This window comes from Eucyclogobius newberryi, unplaced genomic scaffold (assembly GCF_026437365.1).
Source record: "Eucyclogobius newberryi isolate DKJ021-1_F unplaced genomic scaffold, fEucNew1.0.hap1 SCAF_10, whole genome shotgun sequence".
Lineage (NCBI taxonomy): Eukaryota > Metazoa > Chordata > Actinopteri > Gobiiformes > Gobiidae > Eucyclogobius > Eucyclogobius newberryi.
Genome location: NW_027315724.1, coordinates 11,055,491 through 11,075,660, shown reverse-complemented (window position 1 = coordinate 11,075,660; position 20,170 = coordinate 11,055,491). Strand labels below are relative to the sequence as shown.

Below are 20,170 nucleotides of genomic sequence, written 5' to 3'. Positions count from 1 at the left end.
ATGAAGCTACAGTGCATGTTCATGAAGCTACAGTGCATGTTCATGAAACTATTGTGCATGTTCATGAAGCTACAGTGCATGTTCATGAAGCTACAGTGCATGTTCATGAAGCTACAGTGCATGTTCATGAAACTATCATGCATTTTCATGAAGCTACAGTGCATGAAGCTACAGTGCATGTTCATGAAGCTACAGTACATGTTCATGAAGCTACAGTGCATGTTAATGAAGCTACAGTGCATTTTAATGAAGCTACAGTGCATGTTCATGAAGCTACAGTGCATGTTAATTAAACTATTGTGCATGTTAATGAAGCTACAGTGCATGTTCATGAAGTTACAGTGGATGTTCATGAAGCTACAGTGCATGTTAATGAAACTATTGTGCATGTTAATCAAGCTACAGTGCATGTTCATGAAGCTACAGTACATGTTCATGAAGTTACAGTACATGTTCATGAAGCTACAGTGCATGTTCATGAAGCTACAGTGCATGTTCATGAAGCTACAGTGCATGTTCATTAAGTTACAGTACATGTTCATGAAGCTACAGTGCATGTTCATGAAGCTACAGTGCATGTTCATGAAGCTACAGTGCATGTTCATGAAGCTACAGTGCATGTTCATGAAGCTACAGTACATGTTCATGCAGCTACAGTACATGTTCATGCAGCTACAGTGCATGTTCATGAAGCTACAGTGCATGTTTATGAAGCTACAGTGCATGTTCATGAAGCTACAGTACATGTTCATGAAGCTACAGTGCACGTTCATGAAGCTACAGTACATGTTCATGAAGCTACAGTGCATGTTCATACAGCTACAGTGCATGTTCATGAAACTACAGTGCATGTTCATGAAGCTACAGTGCATGTTCATGAAGCTACAGTGCATGTTCATGAAACTACAGTGCATGTTCATGAAGCTACAGTGCATGTTCATGAAGCTACAGTACATGTTCATGAAGCTACAGTGCATGTTCATGAAGCTACAGTGCATGTTCATGAAACTACAGTACATGTTCATGAAGCTACTGTGCATGTTCATGAAGCTACAGTGCATGTTCATTGAGCTACAGACAGTGCATGTTGTCAGTGTCAGATCTCTCCTGGCCGAGAAGGAGGGTCTAAGGACAGAGGACTCTGGGACATCGTCCCTCGCCACCACAGACATTGCTTGATTCATTTTTCACTGTCGCCCTCAGAGGCAACTGTTGTTGTAATTTTGGACGTTACAAAAATAAATTTAATTGAATGTTCATGAAGCTATAGTACATGTTTATGAAGCTACAGTACATGTTCATGAAGCTACAGTGCATGTTCATGAAGCTACAGTGCATGTTCATGAAGCTACAGTGCATGTTCATGAATCTACAGTGCATGTTCATGAAGCTACAGTGCATGTTCATGAAGCTACAGTGCATGTTCATGAAGCTACAGTGCATGTTCATGAAGCTACAGTGCATGTTCATGAAGCTACAGTGCATGTTCACATTCACTCTCACAACATTCCCACTTCCGCATACACGGATGATGAATGGAGGAATGGTCCAGGACATTTGCTGTTTAACGTGCGATCCGTGTTAAATAAAACACGTATGATGGTTATTAGTCCATAGCTATGTACATGTCAGACAGACTTGACCAATATTTATTACAAATTCATTTTGATCAAAGTTTTACAGAGTCACGGTGAGGAGAAAGTAATGTCCGAATGGCTGTGATTGAGTGCATTGTAGTCAGATAGTAGTAGAAGGATAGTAGTGCAGGACTGTGTAGTGAATGTTTAGGGGCTTCAGATGCAGCCCGAGTGATACATACTGACACAAAATATATTTGATTATTATCACCAAGATACCACCACGATTGTACACGTTTCTCTTGTTTAGAGACTACTGAGAGGCTTCTGGATGTTTCATAAAGCGTCAAAGCGTCTTCACACATGCACAGACTAATCCTCCTGTCCGCTCCTCCTGCTGCCCACTGCTCTTAACTGGACGTCCCAGTGCTTCTCGTTGGCATTTCATACCACACATTGATACAGTATGTAAGTAAGTTCACGTTATAATATAATCTGTATATTTTCCTCTTTTTTCTCCAACGTATCTTCACAACCTGTTCACTCTTCTGATATGATGATTATTTACCACAAGAATTATCCCACCAAACAAATTAATTAGAAAACATTATTTACTCTACGCAGAAGAGTCAATTCTTTAGCCTGTAATATTGACTTACAAACACTGAATATGAATAATCACACTCCAGAGAAAAAGTCCAATAAACATTTATTTACAAAACCTAACCATGACAAAGAAATACATAAAAGAGAGAATACAAAACATGTGCTATAATGATTAAATACATTATCATACACAACGTATAGCTTACAAATGTGTTAAATAAAGTATGCAGAGGAAGATGGTACACATTGGGAGGAGGATGCAAGCAGCCGGTGTGGGATTGCTTTTGAAATTATTGCATTATTTCAGTCTGTGTTTAAGGCAAGAATGAGACGGACAGACCACTTCACACGAAGAGGATGGACGTGGGCTATTTAGTGTTCACAGACACACATCACATGAGCCTGGTCACACTGGGGCAGGGAGGTCACAGGGAGGTCACAGGGAGGCACAGGGAGGTCACAGGGAGGTCACCCAAAACTCCAAGAACAGGTTTGAAAAGGTGGACATATAAAACTCACGCTAAACTAATCAAAGTAAGTCAGAACATGTTCAGAGAGGTAAAAAGTAAAGGGTTTTATGTCTCAAAAGACACTACACTGCTAATTGAGACTGTTCCAATTGTGATTTATTTGAAAAGAGTCAGAGGTCGGACCAAGTGTCAGAATCCTCAAGTCTTCTGCATGAAGTCTGAGTCAAGTCCACCAAATCAGTGGCCCACAAGTCCAAATCAAATCCCAGTGCTTTGGTTTTGAGTTTCAAGTTTTTCAAATGGTCTTTCAGAAGAAAAAGTCCACAGAAATCTTTCACTATGTTCTTATAAAATGAAACACTGAATGTCCATCTAACCATCAACTGTAAAAAGAAAACGGTTTCCATTTTTTAAGTCAAATTTTTAAAGTCAAGTTCTGAATAAGTCTCAAATAATCAAAATAGTGACTCCGGAAACAGCTAAAGCAAAAAAAAAATAAAAATAAAAAACTTAAGCAACACCATGTTGTGTTTTGTCTGTAAAGATCTGACAAACAAGAGCATTTGTAAATACATTTGTGTTACGTTATTACATTCTCCACTTTCTCATTTTTTACCTCAACAACATTTTTCTCTCGTCCAATCACAAGATGGCAGTGTTAAGATAAAAAATCCCTAAAGACAAGGACAATGCTTCATCCCCTTTTGGACCTCTACAAACTCAAACCAGCCCTGCCCTGTGCCTGTCCCGCTCCAGTGTGAACACCAGACCATCAAAAACCACCGCACGCTTTTGTTGAAGAAACGCAAACAACTTTACAAATACGATTGGTCCATACGTTTTGGAAGAGAAGCCGGCCGAGCCTCGTGTGTCGCCTGTATGTGCGTTGTTGTCCCTGAACCGGGCTCGCCATCCCGGCCTGCGGTGCCCGACGTGCTGCAAGTCCTCTCCCTTTAATCGTAACGTAGATTCTGTGGATCCTGAGTTTAGTAGGGGTACTGCTTCTGCTTCTTGCCGGCGAAACAGGACAGCCATGTGCACAACAGCATGGCCACAGCCGCCCCCGCTCCGGTGCAGTAGTAGGCCCACCCGATCTGGCACGAGCCTGTGTGGGGGGGAACACCACGGAACACGTTTAATGTCTTGAAAACGCACAGATGGAGATAAGGTTAGAACAGGATCTGCAGATTTGAGTGTGGATGTAAGAGAAATGCCAAAAAAAACAGTGTTCGACGAAATGTGTTATGTTTATTTTACACCAGAGAAGACTTAAAGGTGCCCTATGTAACGTTTCCGCCATCTGCTTGTCTCCATGGAGATGTTTTACGGTGTAGGATGTTTTCCATGGTGCGGCATTTAATGTGCATACAACAGGTTGGACTGCACGTTTCACTAGAACGTAGTTTAGAGAAAAAAATCTTGTCCCGAGATAATTCCATAACCTGGCAACTCTACTGTAAACAAAGGCCAAAGCTCACAGAATTTACATGATAGTTCTGGTTTTGTGAATGGCATGTTCAAAAGAGAATGATAATTGTCACAGCATTTTGATTGGACTTTTGTGTATTGCTGACATAGATGGAGGGATACTTGATGTTACTTCCTGGAATTAGTAACTTTTAGTTTGCTTTCTTTCTTCCCACGTACTGCCACTTGAATGATGTAAAACTATGATGAAAATATACAGTCCCATCAAACAAAGTAATAATTAGAAAAACATGTAATATGCACTTTAACGAGTGATGCCACCAGGCAAAGATCCAAGTCAGATCTGTGAAGAGCCCCGCACCAGCACATTTTTTAATGTTATAGTTTGGAACAAAAGGACTAAGGTAGTCTTTTTAATGATGGAATATTTTTCCATATTCCAGAGCAAAACAATGTTTTCATGACAGGATGTGAGAAGCCATGCAGTAAGTAACAATTAAACCTTCCATAATGACCATAATTGCACCTTAATCGAGACTGAGGCTAATGACAGTTGATGAAAGACGGCTCTTAAAAAGTGGCTGTGTGTTAACAGTCCCTTTGCATTTGAGCACTGCAAGGAATAAAAGCCACTTTTGAGTCGGGTCCTTGTTCTGATCACTGCATATTGAGCAGCATTCAGGTGAATGAGTCACAGTAATGTCAGATATAGGCTGTAGTTTATCCATCCATCCTCTTCCGCTTATCTGGGACCGGGTCGCGGGGGCAGCAGTCTAAGCAGGGACTCCCAGACTTCCCTCTCCCCAGATACTTCCTCCTCCTCTGGGGGGATCCTGAGGCGTTCCCAGGCCAGCCGGGAGACATAGTCCCTCCAGCGTGTCCTGGGTCTTCCCCGGGGCCTCTTCCCGGTGGGCCATGCCCAGGAGGCATCTGCAACAGATGCTCGAGCCACCTCAGCTGCCTCCTCTCGACGTGGAGGAGTAGCGGCTCTACTCCAAGCTCCTCCTGTGTGAATGAGCTCCTCACCCTATCTCTAAGGGTTAGGGTTAGGCGCTCAGCCTCCCTGCGGAGGAAACTAATTTTGACCACTTGTATCCGCGATCTTGTCCTTTTGGTCATTACCCAAAGCTCATGACCATAGGTGAGGGTAGGAACGTAGACTGACCGGTAAATCGAGAGGTTTGTCTTTCTACTCAGCTCCTTCTTCACCACAACAGTCCGATGCAGCGACCGCATCACTGCAGACACTGCACTGATCCATATGTCGTTTAAAGGTGCACTATGTCACATTGTGTGGCTTTTCTGATAACCATGTTCGTTTCCATAGAGATGTTGTTATTTTGCCTCGAATGTCAGTAAGGCATGAAACTTGTCAATCTCACATTTACTCAAAGGTGTTTCAATTGCTCAAAGGTCTGATCGTCACCTGTTTGTCCCCATGGAGATAGATGGTAGTGAAGATAACTCCAGTCTCTTGGCTAATTGTGTGCAAGGAAATGATGATTTGGAGACATTATATTCAAGAAACATTGAATACTTTTGTGTTTAAGACGTCTGTTGTAAGTAGCATTACCTGAAAGTCCCTCTAAACAAGCCCATTAATCTGAACTGTAACCTGAATAAGATTTGAGGCCTGTGCGTTCCCTTCTGTTGTGAAAAGTGCTGAGACAGTCCCACTGTGGCTGCTCTAGAAAAAGTCCTCCATCTCCAAAGAGCCTTTCAAGGGCCCTGAACTGCTGAAAGTGACACAAATTAAAACAACAAAAAAGAGCATTCTTCAGAACAATCCTTTCTAGTCCTCGGAGAAAACTGTGCATTTTTTAACTGAGCATCGTTCCATGTTCTGTGACATTCTCATTAAAAACACACTCTTTAGCACGGTTTCTCTGATTACGACTGTCTTGTTAGCAGCAGCGTGCTAATCTTGTGGATCCGTCTTTTGGATGCGTTCAACGCGTAAAATTGAAACAAATGATTTCTCATTTAGTGCCTGCATAATGTGAGGATATTTGTAAAGCTCTGGGCCATGACTAGAATTGTAGATGTGTTCCAGAAGTGTATAGCGATGAATTATATTTCTAATTTATGAAAGTATTATTATTGTGAACGCTTTACACTATGACTCATTTTAATGATACAAAAAGCTTTGTTTACTTCCCAACACAAAACAGTAAAAAAATTGGAGAAAAAAGAAAATTCTACCTTTAAAATGAAATCTTCAGATTTTGTTCGTACCCAAAAAGGCAATTAGTGCGTTCAAGTCCATCTGTCATATGTGTTAGTGCTGATGAATGCATTAGACGAGTTGTTACTTGAGCTCAGAGAATAATTGTGTGTGAAGTGTAAGAGAACATGGCGGAGCAACAGCTACAGTAACGAGCACAGGAAAAGAACCGTGGGTGTGAGGACGCACAAAGATGCTAATGGTTATGTGTGAAATATTAAAGCAGCATATTCAGTTATGTGTTTTATGTGATCATGGTGCAGGACGTTAATGCTGCTGGAAAAAGGGAGCACTGTATTTGAGTATATGCACGATGGAATGGAACAGGGTCATTCATTTGTAACAATAGAAACTACCTATTGTTGTCACAGACTAATTGGTTTTCCAGTGGCTGGGTCAAAAACTATAAGTATACATCAATTTTACAATGCAGAAAAGGCTGACTCGACTTTTTGCTACAGTGACATTTTTCCCCCCAAGCAGACAAAATATGCAAAATAGTTTTAAGTTAAGTCATTTTTTTCTTCTAACTAATACAGGATTGACTTTTATTTCAAACTGTGTCACTACATCATTTCAAAAACATGAATTTTGAGTGAATTTTCTACAAAAAAACTTGACATGGCCAGAAGAGTTTGGTCTACAAATAAAATCTAATAATGAAGTTAACATGTTTGTGCCAGATCTACGAGTCAGGCATTCCCTCATCAGGATTGGCTGTTAGCACTGGCAATATAACCCAAAATAAAGAACTTTGACTAAATTTACGGTACATGCATTTTTGAAGACTAAAACTATGATTTAAAGTTGATATTTTTGTCTAATAATAAAATTAAACATAATCGAATAAAAAGGGACAAGTGCAGACTAAGTTCCACTTTTCAGTCCCAGACATACTGGTAAGTTAAAATAAAATATATATTTTCTGTTTGACGAAAAGTGTGACTAAAACTGAAAAGAACAAAGATGACTAAATCTTGACTAAAAAACTGAATTAATACTAAAACTACAATATTTTAAAAACAAAATTTTAATTAAAAATCTACTGGCAACAGAGGGAAATTACATAGGGAAATTAACCAAAGCTAATGCTAATGTAAGCACACAGTTGTAGCGAACATGATCTGACGACAGAAATTTTCAGAAGGAGTTTGCCGATAATTTATGGACTTCAAAACAGGAGACTTAAACGGCAGATGTACCGTGACATCACCCCAGACACATCTAAGCACAAAGAGGATTTCAATCGATGGTCTGTCAAATAAGAATCAAGTAAAAATCACAGTGTGCGAAGGAATCACAATGAAGACAACTCATACCTGCTTCACCTGAGCCCAGAAAAGAAATGAAAAGACATTTTTATAATTCGACATACAGTAGTTTGATCTAATCATGAATCAGTCAAGTCAAATTGAAGACCACAAAGTCATAAAATGTACAGTGTGTCAGATTGAACTTTGACCTTTCCGTTATTATCACTTGGGGGTGAAGGAGTTCTGCAGAGCTTTGTGTGGGAACCCTGACCTTCTCCTATTGGTTTATGGCAGATAATAAAAGAAAAAGCTATATTGCTGTGACATTTACTGACACCAGCTCCAGCCAAGTCCGTCCTCGGGCAGTCTGCTGGAGGATTTCTTCAAAGCACTCGACATGCTGAAAGTTCTATGCTTAGACACTGTGGCTTAACCATGTCATCATCGAAACATAAAGATCTCACTTTATACAGTGACTTAAGGTTGACAAAATACCAAAATGATTTGTTTTGGATGACAAATATCTAAATGGAAAAATGAGAATATATTTATCACATGGTCTTACTATGCGACAAGTTGGCCACTGTCCAGGGTGTACCCCGCCTAAGGTCCGAAGTCACTGGGATAGGCTCCAGTTACCCGCGACCCCAAAAGGGAACAAGCGGTAGAAAATGGATGGATGGATGGATGGTCTTACTATGCCAAATCAAATATTTTATAATTATAATCATACTTTGTACATACATTGCAAAGCTGTATTCATGGTGAGAGTATATACAGTATGAGAAGTTCTTCCCATCACTGTCACATCACATGACTGAAAATGTCTTTAACAGAAGTGAGCAGCCTCTGCCTAAGATAAATGATCTCTGTGCAGGAGTAAAGGCTATACGGGGCCTTCCATTCTGAGATATTTCTGAACATACCAGTAGAATACAGAGTGCGCAAATATTTCTCAACGGAAAACTTCAGAAATAGTTTTTTGATAACTTTCCCACATATGCAGTGACAATAATATCCCACATAGACAAATGATAACTGTAAGTGGATTATGGAGATTAGTATAGTCACATCTAAGACAAACAATTTTAATCTTTAGAAAAACAGTTTCCCCGATCCAAAGTCGAGTTGTAATTAGGGATGTCACGATATCATGTTAGTGTTATGACTATTGTGAGAAGAAACATCACGATCTAACAATTATTCATGACCACTGACTTAACTTATACTTCATTTTCTCTCATTGAAAGTTTTGACCAGCTTTATAAAACATTTTTCTGAATTTGTGAATGATAAAGTACATAACCAGGCAGAGTATAGAATGAAACTGAACTGCTTCTCAAATGTTCACAGTTAAAATGTTTTGGTCTGTAAGATTATATTGCTATTTGAAAAATAACGTGAGGTAAGGCCAAGAGAAAAAATTGCGTGTTTCCGGTAACCCGACCGAGCTGGATTTCAAAATGATGAAAACCCGACCGTAAACATATTATCGCATATTTACTGGCCGTACATTTCAAGAATGTCAAATTGTGATAGCAAATCCAAAAGCTGCTGGAAAAAAATCATCTGTGGGGATCGTAATATATGAAAATCGCAGCACTTTTGATAGGTATCGTTTTACCTACGGGCGCATCTATGTTTGCAGATGCTCTTTTTGGGCAGCGTGCAGACTGGCTGCCATGCCATGATAATATAATAGATCCATGGGCGATATGCACCACATGCGGACCACAACAGAGCGGTAATTACTAAAAAGTTGTCTGCTAATGGCTCTTTTCCTGTGGTTGGACTAGTATAGATCGAACTATTTTATTCAATATCTGCGTACCAATATGGCCACTTCAATGTGAAGCGCTCACTTCAGAATAAAGAAAACTGTCTGCAAAACCTGTTTTTTTTGGGCCTAAGCATATTTTGAAGAAGGACTACAAATGTTGGTGAGCGATGGATTTGTGAGCGCCGATGTCTCACCTAGCTGAAACTGGTTGGAGCTGTTGTTGCAAGTCTGTTGCACTTCCTCACTGTCCCATCCCAGAGGATACAGAGCACATCCAGATCCTATGAGCAGCCCTGCGGAACAGAGGAAGAGAGATGTGAGTCCAGGAGTCACTGGGGGGTGATGAATGTCCACAACAAGACTGGAGATGGCAGTCATCCAAATGCAAACCATAAATGGAGACCAAAGTCATAGGATATATGATACAATCGAAAGCCAGTGAGAAAGTATGATGCAGTTTTTTTTTTATTTTTTTTTTTTATAGAAAACTGAACATATTGAATAAGTACAATAAAATGACTACCTCAAACAAAAGCATCTCAAAAATGCTAATTAATATACTGTCGGTGTAATCCCTCATTCGTCCAGGCGTGTTCCATAGTAGAAAAAGCTTCAGTTGTAGTCATCTGGACTCAGTTAGAAAAAATAGACGTTTCGACTCTCATCCAAGAGTCATTGTCAATAAAAGAATTTAGATCGAGAACTCCGATATTAATACTGTTCTGTGGTAAGACCCGCCCATTGGGAGGAGCCTTCCTGAAGTAGCAAGAGTTGTTTGTTTCAACAGAAACTCCCCCCTTGTATCTACCGAGCTAGCCTATTCAGAATTTTAATGGGCTATTAGAATCCTCTTTGTCTTTGTGAGACCCTGGCTCAACCACCCTGAGTACCTGATTAGCATCTAAATGTCCTGGTCCTGGTCCTCTACCTTTCCAAGGGTTCAGTATACCATTATAGATACCAGGAAGATTGAATCTTAGCCCTCCATTTCTGTTTAAAGAAGGTCTTTCTTTTTTAACAAAAATAGCTTCCTTGACTCCTCTTTCAAACCATCTTTTCTCCCTGCTTAAAACCTTCACCTCACCGTCTTTAAACGAGAACAGAGAAGGAAGGGTGTTTCTATCCCTTATGTGTCTGGCCTGTCGGAAAAACTGCAGAGAATTTTTAGACAACACGAAGTCCCTGTTTATTTTAAACCAGGAAACACTTTAAGACAAAAACTGGTTCATCCTAAGGACAAGTTGCCGACTCAAAAACAGAGCAATGTAGTTTATTCGATCCAATGCAGTGAAGAAAGCTGTAAAGAACGTTACATAGGTGAGACGAAACAGCCTCTACACAAGAGGCTCTATCAGCACAGAAGAAATACAAGTTCAGGACCTCAGAGCGCCGTGCATCTCCATCTTGAAGCCTCTAATCACTCGTTTGAAGACGGTGAGGTGAAGGTTTTAAGCAGGGAGAAAAGATGGTTTGAAAGAGGAGTCAAGGAAGCTATTTTTGTTAAAAAAGAAAGACCTTCTTTAAACAGAAATGGAGGGCTAAGATTCAATCTTCCTGGTATCTATAATGGTATACTGAACCCTTGGAAAGGTAGAGGACCAGGACCAGGACATTTAGATGCTAATCAGGTACTCAGGGTGGTTGAGCCAGGGTCTCACAAAGACAAAGAGGATTCTAATAGCCCATTACAATTCTGAATAGGCTAGCTTGGTAGATACAAGGGGGGAGTTTCTGTTGAAACAAACAACTCTTGCTACTTCAGGAAGGCTCCTCCCAATGGGCGGGTCTTACCACAGAACAGTATTAATATCGGAGTTCTCGATCTAAATTCTTTTATTGACAATGACTCTTGGATGAGAGTCGAAACGTCTATTTTTTCTAACTGAGTCCAGATGACTACAACTGAAGCTTTTTCTACTAATTAATATACTCTATAACTCATTTTGAAAAGTAATTCCAAATGGGGAGCCACAAGGTATAGCGTTGGCCCCATAACACTTTTAGCAAATGTGGCTTAAAAAAACAACAACTTTGACTCACAATACTTGCCAAAACCCAAGATGAGTGCATTAAAAACATTGGATATTAGCTTAAACAGCTTGTTTGTTCTATAATAATCCTTAATCTTGTAGGAATTAATAAGCATTTAATATTGTAATGCATTAATATACCTTTCATTGTTAATGCATACTGGACACACGCGCACACAGACACTGCACATTCTTGCTCTGTCTGCTTGGTCTGTCTCTGCTCCCCCAACTTCTCTGTCTGGGTCAAGGGTCGCATCTCACGACCATATTAGGAAGGTACAGCCTGGTACCAAGAGGTGCCAGAGAAGATCCACCTTCTTATGAATATTCATATTATTTGTCCTGTGTGTGAGAGGCCCCCAGATGAGGAGCAGACGTCTGATGGGAACTTGTGAGGGACAGGACATGCGTTTTTAATCTGTTAGTTTTGTAATCGTAGGGAATAAATACTTTTATTTTAACGACCATAATCTTGTCTTGTTATTCTCAGTAATTAGAACCAACAATCTCAAATACAATTCCACCGCCAAGATTTACATACACTTTGCACCTCTGCATTACCTATTATTCTAAAATTACAACCTGCTTAAAGCTAGCTGAACATATTTTGTGTGTATTCCCTATCATCTTTACAGGGTTTATCTCAGAGACAATAAGCTGACGTGATATGTACCGCTCCACCACCGTTACGTTTTATCAGCTATTTCCAGACCAGTCCGAATGCAACACAACTTTGATCCAACCTTGTCATGCATCACTAAAAACGACATGGGATTTTAACACATTTTTAACCGCAACAAAAACAAAGCGCTCATCTGGCACCAGCTCACGGAAAAACAAATGCAAATAGCTTGGCAGTTCCTCACCATGAAGGTAGAAATATGCGATTTTAAGGGAATGCAATAATTCCTGAAAAGAAAAATCCTCGAGGGATTGCTTTACATCAGTGATTAAAAAGACTTATGGCTGCCCTTAAAGCTGCACACGGAGACAAGAGTGAAATCTCGTCAAGACCATTACATAAAGGATTAATATCCACAATATTTGCCTGTAGCAGGGTCCTGACAAGTTATTCCCCGGGTGCCAAGGGCTGTCTCCTGATATTAGCTTGTGGGGGCCTTGCTAGGTGCCGCTGCCATCACATTAGCTTAATCCCCACCGATATGTGTACGCAGCTATCAGTTTGTGGATGTGAGGAAAGAGAGCTGAGCATTCCAACCTGATTACTCCAGCCATCCACGACCGCCTTATTAAATCTAGACCAGATAACAAGCAGGAATTAATGCACATGCTAATGCAGGGGGCGCAGACAAACAGTTTCAAGTGTAGAACACAAGTGCTGTAAAGAATGCAGTGTCACAAAGATGGGTACGTTGAGAAACAATGCAGACGACTTTACTGGTTGGATAAAATGTACATATGCATCAATTTCAAGATGTAGAAAGTTTTAAATCAACTCTTTGCTACAGTGAGTAATTCGATTGCTGCTGCTAAACTAAAAAAAATCTTACATAAGGAATACTTGTTTGGCTCTCTCCAGTTTTTAGAGAGACAGCTGGTATGAACAGGTTTGTGTGGGAGGACAAGGACACCAGACTGTTGCATGGCCAAATAAAGAAAATTGCTTTACAATAATGGAATGCCACCCTGAATTTATTTCATACACAGCACAAAAAGGAAGGACATCAAGGGTTTAACATTTTCCTAAATTAACTTACTAACTACTGCTCTATAGAACTTGGCGCTGAATTTGCATTTAGTGTTCAGTATTTACAAGTTTTCTTATTATCGGCGATGCACAGTGACAGAAATTTCCCCATGTGGGACAATAAAGAATGTGACGGGTTCAATCGCTGTAAATCCTGGAATATGTGAGGTCCCCCATGTTTACTAGTAGGATCTGAGATCGAGATTCTATTTTGTTTTCCGACCCAAAGGCTTTATTAAACGTTCCCTCTGATGCCGACTCTTTTCCAACAACTGTTTCAAACTTACGCATTCATACAGGAAGCTTAAAATTTAATAGTAAAGTGGTTTTGGACACAATGGAACTCTAGAGCAGGGATCGATGAGTGGGCAAACAACTCCAACAGCCATCCATCCTTAAACCCAATCGTCTTTCTTTCAGCACCCGTCAAATTTGGTCATTACACACTAAAAAAAGACATGGCTCCGATGTGGTGGTTGCAGGGTTGAGAATGGAGCATCAAACCAGGAGCATGTCATTACACCACAGGATCAGAGAGGCTTCTTAACACAACTTAAGACGACTTCTGGCTTCAAACCTTACAAGTCCACCTTTAGCTTAGCGCAGCACTCCTTTTCATTTAATGGCGGTCCATGCAAGAGCACTCAGCACTCCCTGGGTGATCACCAAACACTCCATTCATACATGCTCTTGTTACATAATCTTCTCAACAGTGTTTTGATTAAAATTTGTAACTAAAGCATGCAAGCGCGGAAATATATTCATGATTAATATTTAAGCAAATCAAATATTCTCTTTCAAGTGTTGAGTAATGCTGGGAGATGTGACGACGTGTAATCAAAGTGAGTTCCTTACGGCAAAAAAGAAAGAGGAAGGAGGCACCCGTTCAAAAAGGCCGTAATATTTCCATTCAGGTTGGCTTCCATCGTGCTTTGATTAGCACATTTGTTCAAACACAGAGGCAGCGCGCTCCGACGGGGACGAGAATAGAGTTGACAATTAGAGTGCCAATGTTCCCACTTCAGGTCAGCAGGTGGTAATAAACATAAGAAAGAAATGAAGGGATTGGGACTTCAAAGACAAATGAAGAATAAGAATGATTTGATAACTATGTTGTTAGTTTCATGGGGAAGATGAAAAAAGAGCAGAGGCAGTGGCATTATTGAACAGCAAAAATAAATTCATTTCAAGTTTGGGCTTATTCACTATTATTATTTGCCGGGTTGTGTTAGTACTTTGGGTTAACAGGCAAAAAGTTGGTTTCTCCTTCACTTTTCTCTATGGAGATGTTATAGCTTCGTCTATGTTCCACAATATGGCAATACACTGTCCATGAACACAAGTAGATACCTGGCACCAAAAGTTAGAGTGTACTCTTTTAATTAAGGTCTAATGAGAGAAAGTTGTCCCAATAACATCCCGGATGAAGGCCAGAGGGATCAAAACGTCGTCTTAATAAATGAATCAAGAGTGAGACAGTGTGCGGGAGTGTCTTTTTAAGTCTTCAGCTAAATGTCTCAATTACCCATAATATAGGACCTTTAAAGGTGCAGATTTTTACCTTTTCAAAAATGTGAAAAAACAACAACTACAGAACAAGTACATTTTAACATTCTTTCACAGGCCAGAGTGGAGTTTACCATGACTGGAACGCTAACAAACATTAGCATGCTAACAGCACAGTTCCTGCTTCTCTGAGAATAAAATACTCTATGATCAGATGCAGACGGCACACAACGGTCTCATTTTGACCCCAAGAGCAGCTTATATATGGTCTGGACAAAACAGAATTTACTACAGAGTACAAATATTACCGTCGTAAAGTTTAAACTAGGAAAACAAGTATTTTTATATCTATATACACACATCTCTGGAACAAAGATTGTATGATCCAAACGCTTGAGGATGCTTTATTTTCCGCACACGTTACAGTAATAAACAATATGTGTTTCCAGCAGTGTGTGGACAGATGTGCTCCAAATAAAGCCATCACCACAGCATAATTCACAGCTCAGCTCATCCACATGTTCTACTCTTGTATGTAATTGATGCATCCATTCCATCCATCCACATTTCCTCCCAATCCCATTCTCCACACTCATAAATATGAAAACAGAACAACCCGTACAGTTACATACGTGACAAGAACATTGATTTAGCAAGCTGAAATAGATTTAAATATTACATCCGACTGGAATTTCACAGTTAGGTTTATGTACACTCTGCTCTTTACTTTAATGTTGCTTGAACATATTGTGCAGTGCATTGCTCGAGGATGTGTAGGTTGATGAGGAGAAGTCTATTCAGACACAGGAAGAACATGCCAACTGTAAACAAAAGTCATTTCATGGTACAGGAAAAAAACACTTTGTCGCTTGGTTTTAGACGCGTTGAGAATAGTTCCTTATTCTGTTTTATTTTTTTCCTTTTTACAATAAATATTGTGAGACGTAAACTACAGGGTTATAAGTATAGCTTTGGCTAAATCATTCACTGATCAGGTACTGTTTTACTGAGGATTACAGAACGTCAGCGAATCTCTCCTTTTAAGATGATTTTGAGACACTGGCACATACTTCATCTGCTCACTACAGACGGTCATGAGCGTGTGTTATTTAGCATGCGCTCGTCAGTATAATCAGCGCGTTCGTGGCGTGTGACTAGTTTCACCATGCTTGGCCTTCTAGTGACCTTTCTTCACACCCTCCATGCTGTATCCAACAAACACCATGTTAGTTTGCTGTGGAGCGTTCCGTAGATGCACTGTGGGAGGACAGAGTGCACTGTGGGAGGACAGAGTGCACTGTGGGAGGACAGAGTGCACTGTGGGAGGACAGAGTGCACTGTGGGAAGACAGGGTGCACTGCGAGAGGACAGGGTGCACTGTGGGAGGACAGGGTGCACTGTGGGAGGACAGGGTGCACTGCGGGAGGACAGGGTGCACAGCGGGAGGACAGGGTGCACTGCGGGAGGACAGGGTGCACTGTGGGTTCACTGAAGGAGGACAGGGTGAAGGTTGGTGAGGGTTACTGTTTAACTAAATGTAGGTAATTTCATCACTTTAATTATTTAATGTAAAAAGTTAAATAATTTAGAGCGTATGCATTACTGTATGTCCACGTCATCTGAGCTTTCTACCAATAATAATCACAACAAATAATACAAGTATAATATAAATAAATAAATTCGTCCAAAAGACTATTTTCCATCTTTATTTTTTAAATGTACCAGGCCTTAAAGTGTACATATTCTGAATTCTTGTGACTTTGATTGTCTTTTAGTATTAGTACCGGTAGTACACTTTTTTTATTTCTGTTTTCTATACCTGTGATGTAACAATCCAGGGAAAACGTCGTCGCCCAGACAGGATGGCCTTGTCATGAATGAAACAAGCGGGAATGAAGACAAACACAACAGGCAATGTTTTTGATGAGGGGACGACAATATAACACGGTTAAAAGCTAAAAAAAGGCAATTTTGCATAATGTGTCCTTCAGACCTAGTATAAAACACGGGCACTTAAATGGACTAACAGGAAAAGTACTGTATTTATTAGCATTACATTACATTATGGGTTTATGCCTCCAGCCCAAAGGCAGCACAGAAGAACCCTGTGTATCCTTGACTGTTCTTAATCTCTATTGGACATTCTAAAGCCTGCAAAGAGACACCCCCAACTGTTCAAGCCTCAGAAACGAGGGCTTTATTATAATAACCCATGTCTGGAGGCTTACATCAATACAGACGCCTCACTACTTTAGTTAATTACCCTTTAAATGATTAGTTGGAAGTTAAAACTTTACATGTCAAAACTCTGCAACTTGTTGAACTGATTTTGAACAAAGTATTAAGTATCAAAGTATTAAATATTCATGATATTTGTGTTTGTCTGATTATGATCGAATGCTCTTTGATACAAGACGGATCGTTGTTACACTGGATGCCCTTCTGAAAACAACCATCGGCATTTGAACACACTCAAGAAAATAATTGGAAAAGTGTTGACTTAAAGGAATTATTTAATATTTTTTTTACCAAAGCACATTCAGAGATTTTACATGCAGCTGCTTAATATGCTGACTTTCAATTCACACAATATTTTAAACTGATATTATTTTAAATCCGCCTGAACACTGACACGGGCAAAGCCTCAGTCTTAATTCTGTTAGATCTGAGGGCTGCTTTTGACACTGTCGATCATGGGATCCTCTTACAGAGACTAGAGGACCGGGTGGGCATCAGTAGCACTGCCCTAAACTGGTTAAAGTCCTATCTGGAAGACAGGAAGTACTTTGTTGAAATTGGTAGCTGTGTCTCAGACCACATGCCCCTGACCTGTGGAGTGCCCCAAGGGTCAGTCCTGGGACCCCTTCTGTTCAACCTCTACATGCTGCCGTTAGGTCAGTTGATACGCAGTGAAAATGTGTCCTATCACAATTATGCAGACGACACTCAGATCTATGTTTCACTGTCGGCAGGTGACTATGGACCAGTAGATTCACTCTGTCACTGCATCCAACAGATCAGTGTGTGGATACAAAACAACTTTCTCCAGCTGAACTCAGACAAGACTGAAATAATCGTTTTTGGCCCACAGAAACAAAGAGAAAGTGTTAGCGGTCACCTCCAGAGTCTCGCTCTAAAACTGACAAACCAAGTTAGAAATCTGGGCGTAATAATGGACTCAGCCACAACAGCCACATCAAATCAATAACATCAGCAGCTTTTTACCATCTAAGAAATATTGCCAAAATCAAAAATATAGTGTCAAAACCAGATTTAGAGAGACTTATCCATGCGTTTGTCTCCAGTAGATTAGACTACTGTAACGGCCTGCTCACTGGCCTCTCCAAACGAGCTGTAAAACAGCTGCAGTACATCCAGAACGCTGCTGCTCGGGTCCTGACTAGAACCAGGAAGTACGATCACATTAGTCCTGTTCTCAGGTCTCTGCACTGGCTCCCTGTGGCTCCGATAATAGACTTTAAAGCAGCACCGCTTGTGTACAAGTCTCTCCATGGCCTAGCACCAAAGTACATCTTGGACATATTAGTGCCATATGAACCATCTCGGACTCTGAGGACCTCAGGGACCGGCCTCCTGCTGGTGCCCAGAGTCAGGACTAAACATGGGGAATCTGCGTTTCAGTTTTATGCAGCTAAAATCTGGAACAGTCTTCCTGAAGATGTGAGACAGGTTCTACTCTGACAATGTTCAAATCTAAGCTAAAAACAGTTTTGTTTAGCTGTGCATATGACTGAAAGGATTTTTCTTTGCACTCTTCTCTTTTATGACTTAAATTGTTTTTAATTAGTTAATTTTATTGTATTTCTGTAATTTCTTTGTGATTTTAATGCATTTTTCCTGCTGTGTGAAGCACTTTGAATTGCCTTGTGTATGAAATGTGCTCTACAAATAAACTTGTCTTGCCTTAAAGGCGCTTTGACACAAAACAATTTTTTACTTTCCTAACAGATTCCTAGTATCCTATTAACCACTGCAATGACATTATAAGCGCTTTTTACAACTTTCAGGAGCCAGAGTGGAGTTTTCAAGGTAAAGCTAACAACAACTAGCATGCTAACTGCGCACTTTGCTTTATAATTTGATCCAGAACGCACACAGCAGTCACATTTTCACCCAAGAGCTGCTTTTACAATACATCTGCGCTGAGGCAAGAAAAATATATTTCTTTTTTTACCTGAAAAAGGAAATGTTACAGCCCCTTTAAAGTGAACATTGAATTTTTTGGGAGCATGACATTGTTAAAAGTCAGGATTATAACCCCTTTGTTCCATAAACAACACATCGGACATTTCTTCCACGTAATGGGAGAGTGTCTTTAACTTTGATCTCCTCGTAGGATGGAGCAGTCAGTCACAGGGAACAAAATGGCTCAATGCTGGTCTTCTCATGATGAAACTATTGAATCACCTCTAGCACCAACAACACGAACACATGGAGCCAATGTCAGAATGTCAGGAGGAGGGGTTTATGTAGCGTTATATGGGATTAGGTGACATGGGTGACTTCACAGGACATCACAATATTCTATTCACCTTATTCCGGAAGCCTAGGCGCTATTTTACACAAATCTACAATCTGCATTATAGCATAATAGTGGTGAGACTTTTCTCTTGTTCTCCATTTGAACCAACGGAATTCCCGCTGGACCGGACGTGCCATTACAACGGAAGTGCCAATCATGTGGGAAAAGAAGGAAAAGTGGGCGGGGCGAAATAAGGTCCATATTTTTATCATAATGCAGATTTTTGTTGGAAGATGACAAGTTCAAGAACAAAATTACATATTGTAATGAACCTTTATGGAATTTCCTTTTCCTCGTAATAAACAGGAAAAACCTTTGTGTTTATGACATGAAATCCACAAATATCCAACAGAAAAATTATGTAAATCTTGTTTGAACTGAATTTATATTTGGGGGTGAAAAAAAATTATGATTTATCTTTTTTGAGCTGTTTACTGACATAAAATTTTGACACTTCAGTAAATCAAAACTATTCTACACTCAGCTTCCTGTTTATAGTTTATATTTGTGGATTTGCAGATTCAAAGTTTTGAATTGTGAATTGCTATGACAACAGTTATAGATTTGATAGAAATTGGTTCGTGTCATGTGACTAGAGCGATTATTACAAAAAATACTAACCCTAAACACGATCAAACCTTCTGGGATTCTGACACTTAAACAGCCCAGTACTTGTCCATTAAAATGTCAGAAGCTGTCAACCTCAAGACTTCCAAGAAACACATATTTTTGAGGAGGCGAGCGGCAGAAAGAGACGTGCCATGGAGTAAGACGGACAGGTTATTCACAGATAGAGTTCAGATTGAGCTTGTCTCGGAGCGGAACACTTCTAATGGCCACAGACTTCACTCAAATAGACTTTAGTAAAAGCAATCAGCAGCTCGGGCAATGCCCTCGAGGGTGTAACCTTACCACAGGTTCTATGATATGAGCAGAGTACTTCAAACGTGTTCAGTTACTTTAATGTTATTCAAGAAGACAGCATATCATGCACTAGAGGTGGGCGATATTTCCTCTCAGATTGATTTATTTTGAAGAAAAAATG

General features: G+C 40.1%; 1 protein-coding gene across 2 annotated transcripts in view; it reads right to left on the bottom strand.

The window, feature by feature from the left end:
- The window catches only part of LOC140373919 (LHFPL tetraspan subfamily member 6 protein), a 287,086-nt gene that overhangs the window by 193,445 nt on the left and 73,471 nt on the right, over positions 1 to 20,170 (bottom strand). The window contains exons 3-4 of one of the 2 annotated variants that reach the window (XM_072460670.1): positions 9,533 to 9,631; positions 3,618 to 3,758 (exon numbers count right to left, since the gene is read on the bottom strand). In XM_072460670.1, the coding sequence (XP_072316771.1) occupies positions 3,640 to 3,758; positions 9,533 to 9,631 (218 nt within the window). In that variant the 3' untranslated portion in view covers positions 3,618 to 3,639. Of the gene's footprint in view, positions 1 to 2,268; positions 3,759 to 9,532; positions 9,632 to 20,170 lie in introns of those variants that run through there. The other variant, XM_072460662.1, reaches the window with a different exon arrangement.